Source organism: Giraffa tippelskirchi, chromosome 5 (assembly GCF_054371585.1).
Source record: "Giraffa tippelskirchi isolate mGirTip1 chromosome 5, T2T-mGirTip1v1.2.pri, whole genome shotgun sequence".
Taxonomy (NCBI): Eukaryota; Metazoa; Chordata; class Mammalia; order Artiodactyla; family Giraffidae; genus Giraffa; species Giraffa tippelskirchi.
Genome location: NC_137279.1, coordinates 19,999,899 through 20,017,107, shown reverse-complemented (window position 1 = coordinate 20,017,107; position 17,209 = coordinate 19,999,899). Strand labels below are relative to the sequence as shown.

General features: G+C 38.4%; 1 protein-coding gene across 16 annotated transcripts in view; it reads left to right on the top strand.

Annotated features, from left to right (window-relative positions):
- The window catches only part of RALGPS2 (Ral GEF with PH domain and SH3 binding motif 2), a 163,675-nt gene that overhangs the window by 56,543 nt on the left and 89,923 nt on the right, over positions 1–17,209 (top strand). For all 16 annotated transcript variants that reach the window (XR_014052422.1, XR_014052423.1, XR_014052424.1 and 13 more), the window contains exon 5: positions 13,747–13,830. Coding sequence is in view for 11 of the 16 variants with exons in the window: in XM_081485981.1 (XP_081342107.1) it covers positions 13,747–13,830 (84 nt within the window). In the remaining 5 variants the exon portion in view is untranslated. The remainder of the gene's footprint in view (positions 1–13,746; positions 13,831–17,209) is intronic.

Below are 17,209 nucleotides of genomic sequence, written 5' to 3'. Positions count from 1 at the left end.
TCCTTAGTCATCAGTAAAACACTGGCTGAAGAAATCTGGTCTTTAAGTAAGCAGATGTGAGTCAAACTTAATGCTCAGTCTGGTTTTTCTCCAACCTTGTGTCACACTTGAAATGGCTTGAAAGTGAAGGAAAACAAAAGAACAGATTTTGCCACTTTGTTTTTTGTTTTATAATGGGAGAAAAACATGTTTACCAATGAAAAGAATTTAATGGTAAAGGAAAGTTCAGTAATTTTACAAAGTACTTAATAGAATTACACAGAAACAATGTTTGCTCTGGTTTTAAAATTGTCTGTCTGAGTGGTTTGCACCCTCTATCCCATTTTTAGTACCAGTCAGAAACCTGGGAGTCATTCTTTTCTCTTCTCTCTCTGTCCTCTGTCCTCTGTTCTTGAGTATCTCCAGTTGATTTTACTTTGTAAATAACTTTTCTCCCCTTCTGCTTCCCTGTGCTTGCCTGTCAGCACTGAAGGAAATTTATTAAAAGAGCACAGTATTATTACAGGGCTGTAGCTCATTGGCTCAGAGAGTATGAACCTTCCCTAGTGCCTGTACATGTTTGTTAGACCTGAGACAGGTTTCATCTCAGTCTGTTACCTGTATTTACTGGTGGATCCTCCTTTATATGGACACTGCCCTGACGTCCCTGTAGCTAGTGCTACAGAATTCCCATGTCCTGATGTTCCTATAACTAGTGCTGCAGAAATCCTAAGAATCTTCATTTGCCCCCTGGCCAAAGCAGCATAAATTTGGAAGCTTCTGTGAATGGTGAGCATTCTTTGGCATTGCCTTTCTTTGGGATTGGAATGAAAACTGACCTTTCCGGGTCCTGTGGCCACTGCTGAGTTTTCCAGATTTGCTGGCATATCAAGTGCAGCACTTTCACAGCATCATCTTTGAGGATTTGAAATAGCTCAACTGGAATTCCATCACCTCCACTAGCTTTGTTCGTAGTGATGCTTTCTAAGGCCCACTTGACTTCACATTCCAGGATGTCTGGCTCTAGGTGAGTGATCACACCATCGTGATTATCTGGGTCGTGAAGATCTTTTTTGTACAGTTCTTCTGTGTATTCTTGCCACCTCTTCTTAATATCTTCTGCTTCTGTCAGGTCCATACCATTTCTGTCCTTTATCGAGCCCATCTTTGCATGAAATGTTCCCTTGGTATCTCTAATTTTCTTGAAGAGATCTCTAGTCTTTCCCAATCTGTTGTTTTCCTCTATTTCTTTGCATTGATCACTGAGGAAGGCTTTCTTATCTCTCCTTGCTATTCTTTGGAACTCTGCATTCAGATGGGACTATCTTTCCTTTTCTCCTTTGCTTTTCGCTTCTCTTCTCTCCTCAGCTATTTGTAAGGCCTCCTCAGACAGCCATTTTGCTTTTTGCATTTCTTTGCTATTCTTTGGAACTCTGCATTCAAATGGGTTTATCTTTCCTTTTCTCCTTTGCTTTTCGCTTATCTTCTTTTTGTAAGACCTCCTCAGACAGTCATTTTGCTTCTTTGCATTTCTTTTTCTTGGGGATGGTCTTGATCCCTGTCTCCTGTACAATGTCACGAACCTCTGTCCATAGTTCATCAGGCACTCTTGTCTATCATATCTAGTCCCTTAAATCTATTTGTCACTTCCACTGTATAATCATAAGGGATTTGATTTAGGTCATACCTGAATGGTCTAGTGGTTTTCCCTATTTTCTTCAATTTAAGTCTGAATTTGGCAATAAGGAGTTCATGATCTGAGCCACAGTCTGCTCCCAGTCTTGTTTTTGCTGACTGTATAGAGCTTCTCCATCTTTGGCTGCAAAGAATATAATCAGTCTGATTTCGATGTTGACCATCTGGTGATGTCCTTGTGTAGAGTCTTCTCTTGTGTTGTTGGAAGAGGGTGTTTGCTATGACCAGTGCGTTCTCTTGGCAAAACTCTGTTAGCCTTTGCCCTGCTTCATTCTGTACTCCAAGGGCAAATTTGCCTGTTACGCCAGGTGTTTCTTGACTTCCTACTTTTGCATTCCAGTCCCCTGTAATGAAAAGGACATCTTTTTTGGGTGTTAATTCTAAAAGGTCTTGTAGATCTTCATAGAACCATTCAAGTTCAGCTTCTTCAGCATTACTGGTTGGGGCATAGACTTGGATTACCATGATACTGAATGGTTTGCCTTGGAAACGAACAGAGATCATTCTGTCATTTTTGAGATTGCTTCCAAGTACTGCATTTTGGACTCTTTTGTTGACCATGACGTCTACTCCATTTCTTCTAAGGGATTCTTGCCCACAGTAGTAGATATAATGGTCATCTGAGTTAAATTCACCCATTCCAGTCCATCTTAGTTTGCTGATTCCTAGAATGTCAACGTTCACTCTTGCCATCTCCTGTTTGACCACTTCCAATTTGCCTTGATTCATGGACCTAACCTTCCAGGTTCCTATGCAATATTGCTCTTTACAGCATCGGACTTTGCTTCTATCACCAGTCACATCCACAGCTGGGTATAGTTTTTGCTTTGGCTCCATCCCATCATTCTTTCTGGAGTTATTTCTCCACTGATCTCCAGTAGCATATTGGGCACCTACCAACCTGGGGAGTTCATCTTCCAATGTCCTATCTTTTCCCCTTTTCATACTGTTCATGGGGTTCTCAAGGCAAAAATACTGAAGTGGTTTGCCATGCCCTTCTCCAGTGGACCACATTCTGTCAGACCTCTCCACCATGACCCATCCATCTTGGGTGGCCCCACACGGCATGGCTTAGTTTCATTGAGATAGACAAAGCTGTGGTCCGTGTGATCAGATTAGCTAGTTTTCTGTGATTATAGTTTCAGTGTGTCTGCCCTCTGATGCCCTCTTTCAACACCTACGGTCTTACTTGGGTTTCTCTTACCTTGGACGTGGGGTATCTCTTCACGGCTGCTCCAGCAAAGTGCAGCCGTTGCTCCTTACCTTGGACAAGGGATATCTACTCACGACGGCCCCTCCTGACCTTGAATGTGGAGTAACTCCTCTCGGCCCTCCTGTGTCCACATAGCCGCTGCTCCTTGGAACTGGGGAAACTCCTCTTGGCCGCCACCCCTGGCCTCTGGCCCCGGCTAGCTCCTCTCGGCTGCTGCCCCCAGCCCGGGCTAGCTCCTCTCTGCCACCGCCCCTGGCTTCCAGCCAGAGCTAGCTCCTCTCTGCCACTGCCCCCAGCCTCCGGCCAGGGCTAGCTTCTCTCAGCCGCTGCCCCTGGCCTCCGGCCCGGGCTAGCTCCTCACATGCTAGTAAAGTAATGCTCAAAATTCTCCAAGCCAGGCTTCAGCAATATGTGAACCGTGAACTTCCAGATGTTCAAGCTGGTTTTAGAAAAGGCAGAGGAACCAGAGATCAAATTGCCAACATCCGATGGATCATCGAAAAAGCAAGAGAGTTCCAGAAAAACATCTATTTCTGCTTTATTGACTACACCAAAGCCTTTGACTGTGTGGATCACAATAAACTGTGGAAAATTATGAAAAAGATGGGAATACCAGACCATCTGATCTGTCTCCTGAGAAACCTGTATTCAGGTCAGGAAGCAACAGTTAGAACTGGACATGGAACAACAGACTGGTTCCAAATAGGAAAAGGAGTACGTCAAGGCTGTATGTTGTCACCCCGCTTATTTAACTTACATGCAGAGTACATCATGAGAAACGCTGGGCTGGAAGAAACACAAGCTGGAATCAAGATTGCTGGGAGAAATATCAATAACCTCAGATATGCAGATGACACCACCCTTATGGCAGAAAGTGAAGAAGAACTAAAGAGCCTCTTGATGAAAGTGAAAGAGGAGAGTGAAAAAGTTGGCTTAAAGCTCAACGTTCAGAAAACTAAGATCATGGCATCTGGTCCCATCACTTCATGGGAAATAGATGGGGAAACAGTGGAAACAGTGTCAGACTTTATTTTTTTGGGCTCCAAAATCACTGCTGATGGTGATTGCAGCCATGAAATTAAAAGATGCTTACTCCTTGGAAGGTAGGTTATGACCAACCTAGATAGCATATTTAAAAGCAGAGACATTACATTGCCAACAAAGGTCCGTCTAGTCAAGGCTATGGTTTTTCCGGTGGTCATGTATGGATGTGATAGTTGGACGGTGAAGAAAGCTTAGTGCCGGAGAATTGATGCTTTTGAACTGTGGTGTTGGAGAAGACTCTTAAGAGTCCCTTGGACTACGAGGAGATCCAACCAGTCCATCCTAAAGGAGATCAGTCCTGGGTGTTCATTGGAAGGACTGATGTTGAAGCTGAAACTCCAGTACTTTGGCCACCTCATGCGAAGAGTTGACTCATTGGAAAAGACCCTAATGCTGGGAAGCATTGCGGGCAGGAGGAGAAGGGGACGACAGAGGATGAGATGGTTGGATGGCATGAGTAACTCGATGGACATGGGTTTGGGTAAACTCCGAGAGTTTGTGATGGACAGGGAGGCCTGGCGTGCTGCAATTCATGGGGTAGCAAAGAGTCAGACACGACTGAGCGACTGAACTGAACTGAACTGAACTGTGAATGGTGATTCCTCTCACACAAAACCCGGCTTTTCGTTCTTCTCCCCTTCCTCCTTATAAGTAGCCATTCCTTAGTGATAGAAATGGGAGGGAGACACAATGATATATGGTTGCTGACACTGTAGTTACATGATTACACGGAAGGAAAAAAGCTGGTAGTTCTGTCATCTGTTCTGTTAATACATACTTAAAATTCTTAACTACCAGAATTGCTCACTGTCTTTTTGTTCTTGTTATTCTTTAAATTAGACCAGTTTGGGGGGTAAATGGGCTTCCCTGATAGCTCAGTTGGTTAAGAATCTGCCTGTAATGCAGGAGACCCCAGTTCGATCCCTGGGTTAGGAAGATCCCCTGGAAAGGCTACCCACTCCAGTATTCTGGCCTGGAGAATTCCACGGACTGTATAGTCCATGGGGTCGCAAAGAGTCTAACACAACTGAGTGACTTTCACTTTGGGAGGTAAATTGCCAGGTATTTTGCTTTCTCTTTTTTTAATGGGTCCAACATTCACAGCTCTCTGTGGGTGCTCAGAATATTCTCAATTACTTAATTTCACTTATTTTAAAATTTATTTTAAAGCCCTTTGAATTCCAAAAAATAATTTAGTAGCAAAACATAAAAGCCATGAGCCAGAAGACTTGCGATTTTGTTTCAGTTTTGCCATCTATAGAATGTGCCGCTAATATAACCTATTTCATGTCGTTAGGCTTTGTTAAAAAATTTTAATGAGTGAAACAAGGAATTTGGGACTATTTGACCTTTAAAATACTCTTTAGGCCTTTGAGGATTCCTTAAAGTAGAATAAGTTTGGGTGGTGACTTCAGAGTAAGAGCTTCAGTTAAGTGTAGCTTCAATCAGTAATAAATAGGATTTTGACCAAAACTGTAGAAGTGTTGGGGGTGGTCAGAAGTCAAGTTTTTAGAGATTAGGAGTGGGGGGGGCGGTTCTCACTGGAACATAAATTCCACCAAGGCAGAAACTTGTCTGCTGGTGTGTCTATACTGATTGAATAATACTTATTCGATATTTGGATTTGAGTGACCATTCCAAGGCTTTACACGGTGCAGCCTGCAAGCATATCATCTCCCATTGTTTACCATGTTTAGTTATTTTCACAAAAGTCTGTTACCCAGTCCAAGAATGTAACTTTTATCAAGTAACACTTGTTCTATGGAAGCATTTTTTTTTCCCTCTCTGCCCATAATCCACAACATTTTCTTCCTTAGTGTGAATTCTTCAGTGTTCAGTAAGGGCAAAAGTTTACCATAAGGTAAACACTCATTAATTTCTAGAATGAATTTTCTGGTATTTAGTTGAGGCTCAACTCTTGTTAAAGTTTTCGCACATTTCTTATATACAAAGGTTGCCCCAGTATGGTTTCTCTTCTGATCATGAAGGTTTTTTTTTTCCTGTAGAAGGCTCTTACACATTTACAGGGCTTCTCTCCAGTGTGAGTTCTCTCATGTTAAGGAAGCAGTGACTGTATTCTGAGGAATTTTCCATGTTTATTAATAGGATTTTTGTGGTTTTTTCCTATTATGAATTCTCGGATGCTCTATAAAACTTGTATTTCTTCTGAAGGCATTGCCACATTCACTACACTGATGGGATTTCTCCTCAAAATGAGTATTACATTACTCAGCAGAGGATGAATTATGACAGAAAGCTCTCTTGCAATCAGGTTTTCTCTCCATTAGCAACTGTGCTTGAAATCTGCACTGTAGTCATTACATTGGATAACGTTTACTTCTCTTAGAGGTTCCCAAATATTTATGAAGTGACAGGATCTGACTAAAAGTCCTCTGACATGTACTACATTCAAAGAAGAAAGTTCTGTGCTTTATTGTTTATTCTGTTCAGTTCAGTTCAGTCACTCAAGTTGTGTCCAACTCTTTGAGACCCCATGAACCGCAGCACGCCAGGCCTCCCTGTCCATCAACTCCCGGAGTCTACACAAACCCATGTCCGTTGAGTTGGTGATGCCATCCAACCATCTCTTCCTCTGTCGTCCCCTTCTCCTGCCCTCAATCTTTCCCAGCATCAGGGTCTTTTCAAATGAGTCAGCTCTTCGCATCAGGTGGCCAAAGTATTGGAGTTTCAGCTTCAACATCAGTCCTTCCAATGAACTCCCAGGACTGATCTCCTTTAGGATGGACTGGTTGGATCTCCTTGCAGTCCAAGGGACTCTCAAGAGTCTTCTCCAACTCCACAGTTCAAAAGCATCAGTTCTTTGGCGCTCAGCTTTCTCTATAGTCCAACTCTCACATCCATACATGACTACTGGAAAAACCATAGCTTTGACTAGACGGACCTTTGTTGACAAAGTAATGTCTCTGCTTTTTAATATGCTGTTTAGGTTGGTCATAACTTTCCTTCCAAGGAGTAAGCGTCTTTTAATTTCATGGCTGCAGTCACCATCTGCAGTGATTTTGGAGCCCCAAAAAATAAAGTCAGCCACTGTTTCCACTGTTCCCCCATCTATTTGCCATGAAGTGATGGGACGTAGGTCAATATAATAAGTCATTTAGATTATATCAATAAACAGTAAGTACAAAGGATAGATAAACCCTTCCTGTATAACTGGAATATACTAGAGATTGAGGAAGAATTCTGGTTAAATGAGGGATAGTACATATAGGTCATTCTGAATCTTATTAAAACATTTCTGAAGAACTTGCAGTTGGTATGTAAGAGCTTTCTCTATGCAAAATTTCTTTCGTATGCAAAGAGGCTGTTGTCTTGGCAACATCCAAAATTCCAACATCAGGAATATCATAATTCTGTCCTTGTTTTAATGAAAAGTATCATTTTCATTAGGCTTAAAATATAAAAATCCATAAATATAGTGGGAGGTTTGAAGAAAGCAAAGAAGACATATTACTTTTCTTCTCATATTTCGTTGGAAGTAAGGTTAGCTGCTTTGTCAGTTCTTATTGCTGTTTCTCACTGAAAATTTTCTTAATATATAGTAAGGTCAGACTTAAGGAACTTGGGAAAGTGAAGAAGAAAGCTGTTGACTAGAAGAGTAGGTGTATCACACCATCAGTGGTAGCAGAAGATAGCTCCTGCCTTAATCTCTGACCTCACTGTAAGGAGCAGCGTTAAGGTATTGGAAGGAGGGAGGTTGGGGGAGTAGAGTATGTGAGTACATTAGAAAAGTGAAGTGATATTTTTGATTTAACATATTACATTAGAATTATATAGTTTCAGAGCTTGTTCTGTGGATCAGAAGCATAGGAGTTGCAGTGAGTGCTTCATTTGAGGCTGCGACTTCTTTCTAAACAGCCATATAGGCTGAATGGATATACTGGATATACCAGATCCCTCCAGATCTTCCAGGTTTTGAGCCTAGGAATACCTACCTCAGCAGTAGTGATTTTCTCATTGTGAGGACCCCCACCCTTGCAGTCTTTTACATATTCCATCGCTTTTTCTTTCTTTCCCTCAGTCTCTGTCTACAGCTGGTCTATATTGGCCTTTTCTCTTCTTCTATCTATAGGTATCCCTACAACATCACCCTTAGAGCAGTCCTTTTAAGAGTGTTGGAACCTACAAGATGAAATTTAGACCAAGAATTTGACTTTACAGAACAAACCTACAAGACATAAGAGAAGCTGTGACTCCCGTGAAATTCAGTAATTCTTTCATAGGGTAGGTGGTCATCAGTTGTGGTGTTTGCCTTCCCACATGCTTTCAAAATAATCTGTTTAATGGCTAAAAATGAACCTATGAATATTCTCTCTGATACACTTTTAGTGACCATTAAGAAATTGCCTTTGTATATGTGAGTTACTGTTAGAAGCTGTCTCTTCACTGCCTGTTTTAAAAATTGCAAGTTGAATCCATTTGAGCAGATTTTAAGCATCGAGGCTGCTCTGTTTCCTTTAGCCTTTGCTAAAATGGAGGCTTATTTACATAGTGTACTCAGCTTGAATCAGTCCTATTCATAAGTCAAACCCTAAAAAAACATCTTTTGAGTCAGTAAGTTTACTTTAACTTTTTGGTGTTCATGGGAAGTGGTTTAGTATAGAGTAACTTGAGACCTGGCAGATAACCTGTCAATACAGGATGGTGCTGGTAGGAGAATTTATTTCTCAGATGGTATAGTCTCACTTGGAGAAAGATTCTAGGGTCTGAGACAGAAAGAGACAGAGACAAAGGGAAAAAGGAATTTTTTTTCCACAGAGATATTTAGTGGCTGTTGAGGTAGAGATGGGGCAAGACAGATTCCTTTAAGGTCAGCTAACCGTAAATGCATGTCAGGGTTTAAGAGGAAGGTTCTGAATGAGTCTCAGTGCGGTGTCTACTTCATAAGCCATTATATGGGTTTTTCTTGTTGTTGTTTTATAAACTTTTTATTTTGAGGTAATTAGAGATTCACAGGAAGTTACAAAAAAATACTACAAGGATAATTTTATTTTAAGAATGGGGAACTGTTTTTCTTTTCCTTTTTAAAAAAAATGTATTTAGCTGCACCATGTTTTAGTTGAGGCATGCAGAATCTAGTTCCCTAGCTGGGGATGGAATCCGGGGCCCCCTGCACTGGAAACACGGAGTCTTAACCGCTGGGCCACCAGGGAAGTCCCCAAAGATAGTTTTAGATTCACAGTTTTGAAACCAGGAAATAGATGTTTATACAGTACCTGTCTGTATAGTCCTGTGGCGTTTTATCATCTGACTGCTACCTCCATCAATATACACAACTGTTCCATCACCACAAAGCTCTGTCACCTGTACTTCCCCTTTATAGTCACACCCATCCTATTCCCACCCCTACTCCCCTCCATCCATAATTCCTGGCAGCCACTATGTTGTTCTCTATCCTTGTCTGTTTGATGTTGTGTTAGATGAGCTAGTAATGTAACATTGTTTCCAAGGGGAAATGTTTTCTGAAGCAGAAAGTACTATCTTAAAACTTAAAGAACTTCCTTATTTCTTCATGTTTTTTATGTATATGATGGAGCGCTCCAATGGAATTTTAACCCATTTGCTCCCAAGTAATTTGACTGGAGTTTCATTCAACCCCTGCCTTCTTTCAGGTCTGCTTCGAACAGTTTTCTTAAAGAGGAAAAGCATTTTTTCATTAAGTTAGTGATGTTGCAATTCACCAAAAATTGGATGGATTTTTCAAAACCTCTTAGCGTCTGAGGAATCAGAAAAGAATTTTAAAATTTTTAATGTAAAAAATAAGGCTATAATCCACTGCTACCTTTGTGTTCCTTGTCATAATAAATTGTAATGATAAAAGATAGGATCAAATGAGTTGCTATGTATAAGGCACTTAGAATAGTGCCTGGCACATAGTGATCTCTACCTTAGGGTTAACTTTTATTTTTATTGCTGCTGTTAAGACCTGTGTTCTAAGGAAGAAAGAACTTTTAAGCACAGAGAAGATTAGATTAGAAGATTAGATCACACAGAAAAGGATAGATGTATTGGCTACTGTCGAAAGTTCTAGATGCACATAAAGGAGATAGGGAAGATGTTTATGGTCCCTCACTGCTGCCTCTCTCCACCCCCCAATTTTCTATTTCACAAACTTATTTAACAACTGTAATTACTCTTACAGATGGGGAAATTAAGGTATAATACATAGAAAGAGAATTAAGTACACCTAGTTTTGATAAGACGCTTGTGAAACTGACAGTAGTGCTAGTATAAATGATTCAGTATTTTAGAAGGGCAGTTTGACAGGTATCAAGACCTTGAAAGAAAGGATTCCTACTCTTTGACCTAGTGATTTCACTTCTAGGACTGTATATTTAGGAAATGATCAGAAACGTCAGAAAAGGTGCAAGGATATTCTTTATTTATAATATAGCCTTACTTATGACAGGAAAATGGCTTGTCAAATGGCTAGATAAGTTGAATAGCAATTTCATAGAGACACTTTGATTATAGCATTAATATAAATTTGGAAAATTTGTTAATTGGTTAAAAACAAATTCAGAGTTGATGGATTTAATCCTAGAAATTTTATCCTAAACCTTGACATCTTTATACAGTTGTATAAATATACTGTGATATTTAGGAAGATCAAACATGTTTTCTAGCAGTTTGTTGTTTTTAATATAGTTATCATATGTCATGTTTATGTTAATGTAATATCTACCACTAAATATTTTGTGTCTATACAGGAAGATAATGTGAAATGAGCATATATCTAGGCTGAGTACAAAGTACTCAAATTCCTTTTTACTGTAGGTTTGCTTCTGTCATTTTCTTTTCCTTCAGTAATCTCAAATTTGAAAATTGCAAATTCTAGGTTTAAAAAAAGTACTTTGTATCTTTAGAACATTTACTGTTTACCTACTGTGTTAAAGTGATAATTGTTGTCTCTTTCTTAAGTATTTCCCATCTCAGTTGCTCAAGCCAGAAACTTGGGAGTTTTAGTACTTCTGGATACCTCATTCTTAACTGACACTGTGTGGATCCAGGTTTTGACCAAGTGATATTTTCACTATCCATTGACACTACCCTATTCCAGGGGACATTGCCTTTTTCTTAAAGTGTTATAATATCATCATAACTTTCTCAGTCTTTCCTAACACAGTTCATTCTTTTTCGTTTTCATTTAATTTTAAAATTATATTGAAGATATGCATATATCATGCTTAACAAGCTAAATATTTCCACAAGAGAGCAAAATATAGCAATATCCTGTTGCTTCCACCCTTCCAACCTCCACCTTTGAGCCCTACACCCATCCAGGTCTCGTAACTTTTCTTATTTGGAAGACTTTATATATGTTTTAAAGATAATATATCTAAATGCCTATTGCTTATGAGTTTTCAATTTTGGATATGATTTATTGACTCTCTACTATGGAATATGATTTCACTCTTTTTCTCTTCCTTTCACATTTGCACAATTTATTTCCTCCTCTTTTCTTTATAGTTATGTCACAATTTTGACATGAATAAGTAATCATGGCTCAGCTGTTCTTTACAAGTGTAGAGAAAGCTGAAGAACAGCTGATCCATGATTACTTACTTAGATTTTGTCTTCTTTCAGCTAAATAACTTCAACTTTCCTTGTTTTGGAGTGCTTGCTGAGTAGTATCCAGGTCTTTGCGATCCCATGGATTGTAGCCTGGCAGGCTCCTCTGCCCTTGGGATTTTCCTGGCAAGAGTACTGGAGTGGGTTGCCATTTCCTCCAGGGGATCTTCCCGACCCAGGGTTTGAACCCATGTCTCCTACATCTCCTGCACTGGCAGGAGCGTTCTTTACCACTGAGCCACCTGGGAATCCCTTTAGCTCTCTCTATGACTTGTCGCTAATTTTTCTGCTAGAAGTGAATGTAGTGAGTGTGTTTTCTCTGTGTTCAAACACTCCAGATAGTGTTTCATCTTTCAGAGATGTCTCTCTTGGAATTTCTGTCCTTCCTATTTACCATCTGGACTATCGTTCTTATGGTCTGCTCTTAGCTTTGTCTCAGAATCTCCCTTTACTCTTAATCTGGGAATTTCCAGTATTTTCTTTTGGTCTTGGTTCCTTGGTTTCCTGGATCTTCTCTCCCTTTTTCTGACTTTGCTAGTTTGTTTTGATGGAAGACATATTCTACAAGCTCTGCGAGAATAGGTGCATAAAAGGAAGATTCTCCGAGACTTTCTGAAAATGTCTGTGATGTACTTTCATACTTACTAGAATTCTAGGATTTTGAAGGCTTTTTTTCAGTTGTCTTCTATCTTCTAGAGTTGCTGTTGAAATACCTAATACCTTCTGATCCCTTTTTTTCTGTATGTTATCTGTTTTGTTTTGTTTTTGAATTGACAGATTTTATGATTTCTTTGTCTCCAGTGTGCTACAGGTTTTTGATGCTAGGCCTTGGTTTGACTCTTTTTTTTTTTTTAATCTTTTGTAATGGACATTAGACAGGTCTTTCCTCATCCTTTAGATTCAAGAGCCAATTTCTTGAATTAGCATTTTTTTCAATAAGTTACTTTCCTCTATTCTCTTTGTATTCTCTTAAAATTATTTTTATTATTCAGAAGTTGACTCTAGTGGACTCTTCTAATTAACATAATATTTTTGCCCCCATATTTAGCTTATTGTTTAAAAGGTATTATCACTTTTATCTTTCTTGATTTTTAAAAGTTCTTTTATTATATTTTTCATGTCCAAAAGTTTTATTTGGTTCTCTGAATCTTTCTTGTTTGTACCCTTCTATTTTTTCTATTTAATGGGAGCAATATCTATCTGGAAGTAATAATTACGTGGTTTTACCCTTTTCTCAGTTTTCTTTTGTTCTCCACCCTAACTCGGTGTCCTCGAAATTCTTCTTTCCTATGGATTATGTCTCTTTCTGGCCATGGTGGTTGTTTTACAGCAGGGTTCCTAACCTGTTTTGACCTTTGAACTCCTTTGGAAAACTGAAGCTTCTGGAGCTGAACCCTTATTTAAAATCCAAGAAAATCAGTTCTAATAACATATACCTATCAAAATATTTTTAAAAAACTGTCCTATGGCTATATATGTGCCTCTTTATTAACATATTAAGTATCTAGCGGTGCTGAGATTATAACTTCAAAGCAGTGATGTGTGTAAATGATGTTTTTGAGATATCTGTTACAACTGTAATGTGATATGAAAATATCTGTGTTTTTATAAGTGATAAGTCACATATATTGCCAATTCCTCTACAGTCGGTAGCCTACATGTATAATTAAAAGCAATGTCATTTCAGTTGGAGGTTAGTGTAAAACAAAATTTTAATTTTCTTTTTTTTTTTTACATCTAAGTTCTTGAGCTCTTTGAATTCAATTGATAGATCTACGGGGAATCAAACATCCCCTTATAGGGGTTTCTTCAAATGCCTGGGGTCATTGGCTTTCAGCTCAAAAAATTGAGATTACTAGAAAGTTGATTGGAAGCTCTGAATGATTGACTGGGACTTGGCAACAAGTAGGCTTCACTTTATGTTGTGGGATGCTCATCTTTCATTACTTGTAGATTTTCCTCTTGAGATTCAAATCTCTTCAAAGAAGAACCTATAATTCTGCATATGGAGTATAGATCTAATTATCTATGTTCATATGGATAAGTAATTGTGCCCACTTGTATTCTTGCAAAATTTGTTTTTGTGATTTAACTGAATGGTTATACTATTAAATGTGTTCCTATTAAATAGTTCTGAAAAAGTACACAACTGTCTTTAATGCTTTTAAACCATTAATGTAACAAGAAAATTGGGCTTTTTCATGAATTTATATTTAATTTTTCAGGAGCTTTCAAGTTGTGGATGGAATAAAAAAGAAAAATACAGTTCTGCACCAAATGCAGTTGCTTTCACAAGAAGATTTAATCATGTGAGTTGCTTATAAAATTTTGATGTTTAGTTTCTGAAATTGAATTCCCCAGTATGTAATTTTTCATTCAGAAATAATTTAAGTTTTTACATCAGTTCTAGAGCATTTTCAACCAATATCTCCTCAGTGGCTTTCCATATCATCTTTTTTTTTTCCTTCTGTAATTCCTATTGGAAATTTACTGGAACTTTATGTCCTTTCCTACTTGCATCTTAACCTGTCATATTTTACATCTATCCCTTTGTGCTCCATTCTGTGTTATTTACTCAGATCTATATTTCAGTTCACTAAAACAATTCTCTTCAGATGTGTTAAAACTGCTTCAAATCTATGTACTTTTTTTTACACTAGTGTCATTTCCTGCCCTCCCTTTTTTTTCAATTTAAGTCATCTTCAACTTTTTATTTTGTAATTTCTGTGTTATTATCCAAAGTCCTTGGAGTACTAATGCTCTGTATCTGCTAATCCATACTCTCACAATAGCTTCTTTTCTTATGTATTTTGTAGTTTTGAATTGAGAGCTCATGTTCATTTAAGCTTCAGCTGTGGGAATTTTGCTGCTGCCTAGATTGAGGGTATATATCTTCTTAGAGGCATTCATTTTGTTTGCTTTCGCTGGTACCAAGTGCTGTTACGGAACTAGGACTATTTTTTATGTTCTGTGTTTTGGTTAGGGAACATCTGTACTACTCTGTAGTGAAAATTTAAGCTCTAAATCCAATTAAGGGCAAGTTACAAATTCTTAAGGAAGACTTACTTTTCTCTCTCTTCTGTATTGTCTCCTTCTGTCAGTGGGTGAAGTGTTTTAGTCTACATTTTCACCAAAATGTAGCTCTCTGAAGATCTCTTAGAGAGGAACTGATGGAGGAAGGCAGAGGTGTGAAGCTTTATGTTATCACTTTGAAGGTGTATTAAATCCCACATCCCTATGTTCTTGAGAGGAAATCTGCCAACAGCAGCTGTCGTACCCTTTCCTGTTTTGCCTTTATTTCCTTTATTTTTGGCCTCAAGTGAAATCTTTTCTTTTCAAGTTGGTCATGTGCAGTGCTTAGTCACTCAGTTGTGTCTGACTCTTTGCAACCCCATGAACTGTAGCCCACCAGGCTCTTCTGTCCGTAGAGACTTTCCAGGCAAGAATACTAGAGTGGGTTGCCATGCCCTCCTCCAGGGGATCGTCCCAAACCAAGGATTGAACCCAGGTCTCCCGCATTACAGCTAGATTCTTTACCCTCTGAGCCACAGGGAAGCCCAAAAATACTGGAGTGGGTAGCCTATCCCTTCTCCAGGGGATCTTTTCATCCCAAGAATCGAACCAGGGTCTCCTGCATTGCAGGCAGACTCTTTACCAGGGAAGTCTACTTTTAAAAAAATGGTTGTTTTTAGCTCAGCATGTCTAGGGGTTTATAGCAAATAGTATATCTCAAGTTATTTGGTTCACTGCATTACCCAAAATAGAAGTGAGTTAGTATTTTTTTTTTTTTCAGTTAGATTAAACCATTAGGAAGGAACCTACAGCAAACATGTCTTATACTGAATTCCTTATTTAAACTAAATTTTTTCTGGAGTGGTCAGGATTTATCATCATGGTAAACTTTTTTCTTTGCCAACAAAAACATTGTCACAATACCCACAAATTGACTTTAGATTTTTAAGCACTAATATTATTCTTAAGTAAGTCAAAAGATTGTTAGGGTCAAATATGTCACAGTGTGCCAAAAGCTCTTACACTTAATCAAGATTACAGTTGATCTATAATAAAATGCATTACTTAATTATTTCCATTACTCTGTTATTTTCTCTTAGAAGTGTGATGAGAAATCTGAAGTGGCAAATTACAAAAGAAGTTACAAAGAGACTTTTATTTTTAAAATGGGTTTCTTGTAGATAGCGTATAGTTGAGTCCTCCTTTTTTTTTTTTTTGCCCCATCTGACACAATTTTAGCAGGTAGTTGCTAAAATAACATCATTACTCTTTGAAAGAAGACAACAAAATCCACAATCTCTATAATATATTATCCATAATGATGATAATACAATTGAAAAAATTACCAGACACACAAAGAAAAAGTTGGGTGAGTATTAAGAGAAAAAGCATTAAAACTCCAGGAGTTGGCGATGGACAGGGAGAGGGAGGCCTGGCGTGCTGCAGTCCATGGGGTCGCAAAGAGTTGGACATGACTGAGCGGCTGAACTGACTGACTGAGGTAACTCGGCTGAGCTCAGACTCTAAATTCTCTTTCTTGTTGGAGAATAGATCAGTTCTTTCCAGATTTTGTCTTTATTTGGGCTTCTTAAAGTTTCCCCTGCACATACACAGTTCTGAGGTCAACTGTAGATTTGGATGAAGTTTTTGTATAGATTTGGGGGACTTTTCTTACCTTTCCAGAATTTCCCCCCTTATTGTCTAGCTGATTGTCCTCTGACTCTTGAAGCCATCACGACTGTGGCCTTCTGCTAACATTCTTGGTGCCCCACATTGTAACTCTGAATGTCCTCAGACACTTAACTTTATAAGTGCAAATCTCATCCAGTGCATCTTCTTTCAAAGATCTGTTCTCCAGTTTATGCCTTCTTTTGGTTCCTCTCTTGTGCTTTTAAATATTGTTTTTATAATTTGCAATTATAATCAGAGGAGCATTTCCAGAGATACCTGCTTATCCACATTACCTGAAATGGACCTCTGCCACATCCTTTTAAAACTATGCTTTTTTAATTGATTATCAAAACAGTAGCACACATTGCCAGAAAACTGAAAAAAATGTAGAAATGTATAAAAACCTGGGGGGGTAGGTGCAGAGTCACCCAGAGATGACTGCTACTAATATTTTAGTTACTAATATTCTTCCATTCTTTATTTTTTTCTTAATCTAATAGAAATCATGTTATACATATAATTTACAGTTCTATTGTCTTAACATATCATTAAATGTTACTGTATCATATTGATAAAATCACTTTGAAAACATTTTAAGTATCTGTATAGTCTCCTGTGACTTGACTCTATCACATTTTTAATATTCATTCTATTTTGGCTGTTTCTTTGTTCACTTGTATTTATACCTTCTGGCCAGTGGCTTTCTGATTTTTTTTTTTTTAATTGGGGGAAAGTTCGCCTAAGTTTTTTTAAAATGTTACCTTTAGATGATTGGAAATTTGACTAATTAGAAATTAGTGTTTTTAGGAATGATAATAATTTTATGTTACGTTTGTAGAAAGACTCGTTTTTGAAAATGTTGATAGATGCTATTATATACTGTCTGTGATATGCTTCACAGTATTAATGGAGCATTTGAGAATGGGATGAGAGTAGAAGTGAGAAAACTTGGCCGTAACTTGGCTGTTGAAGCTGGTTGATGTTTACTGGGAACTTCATTATTAT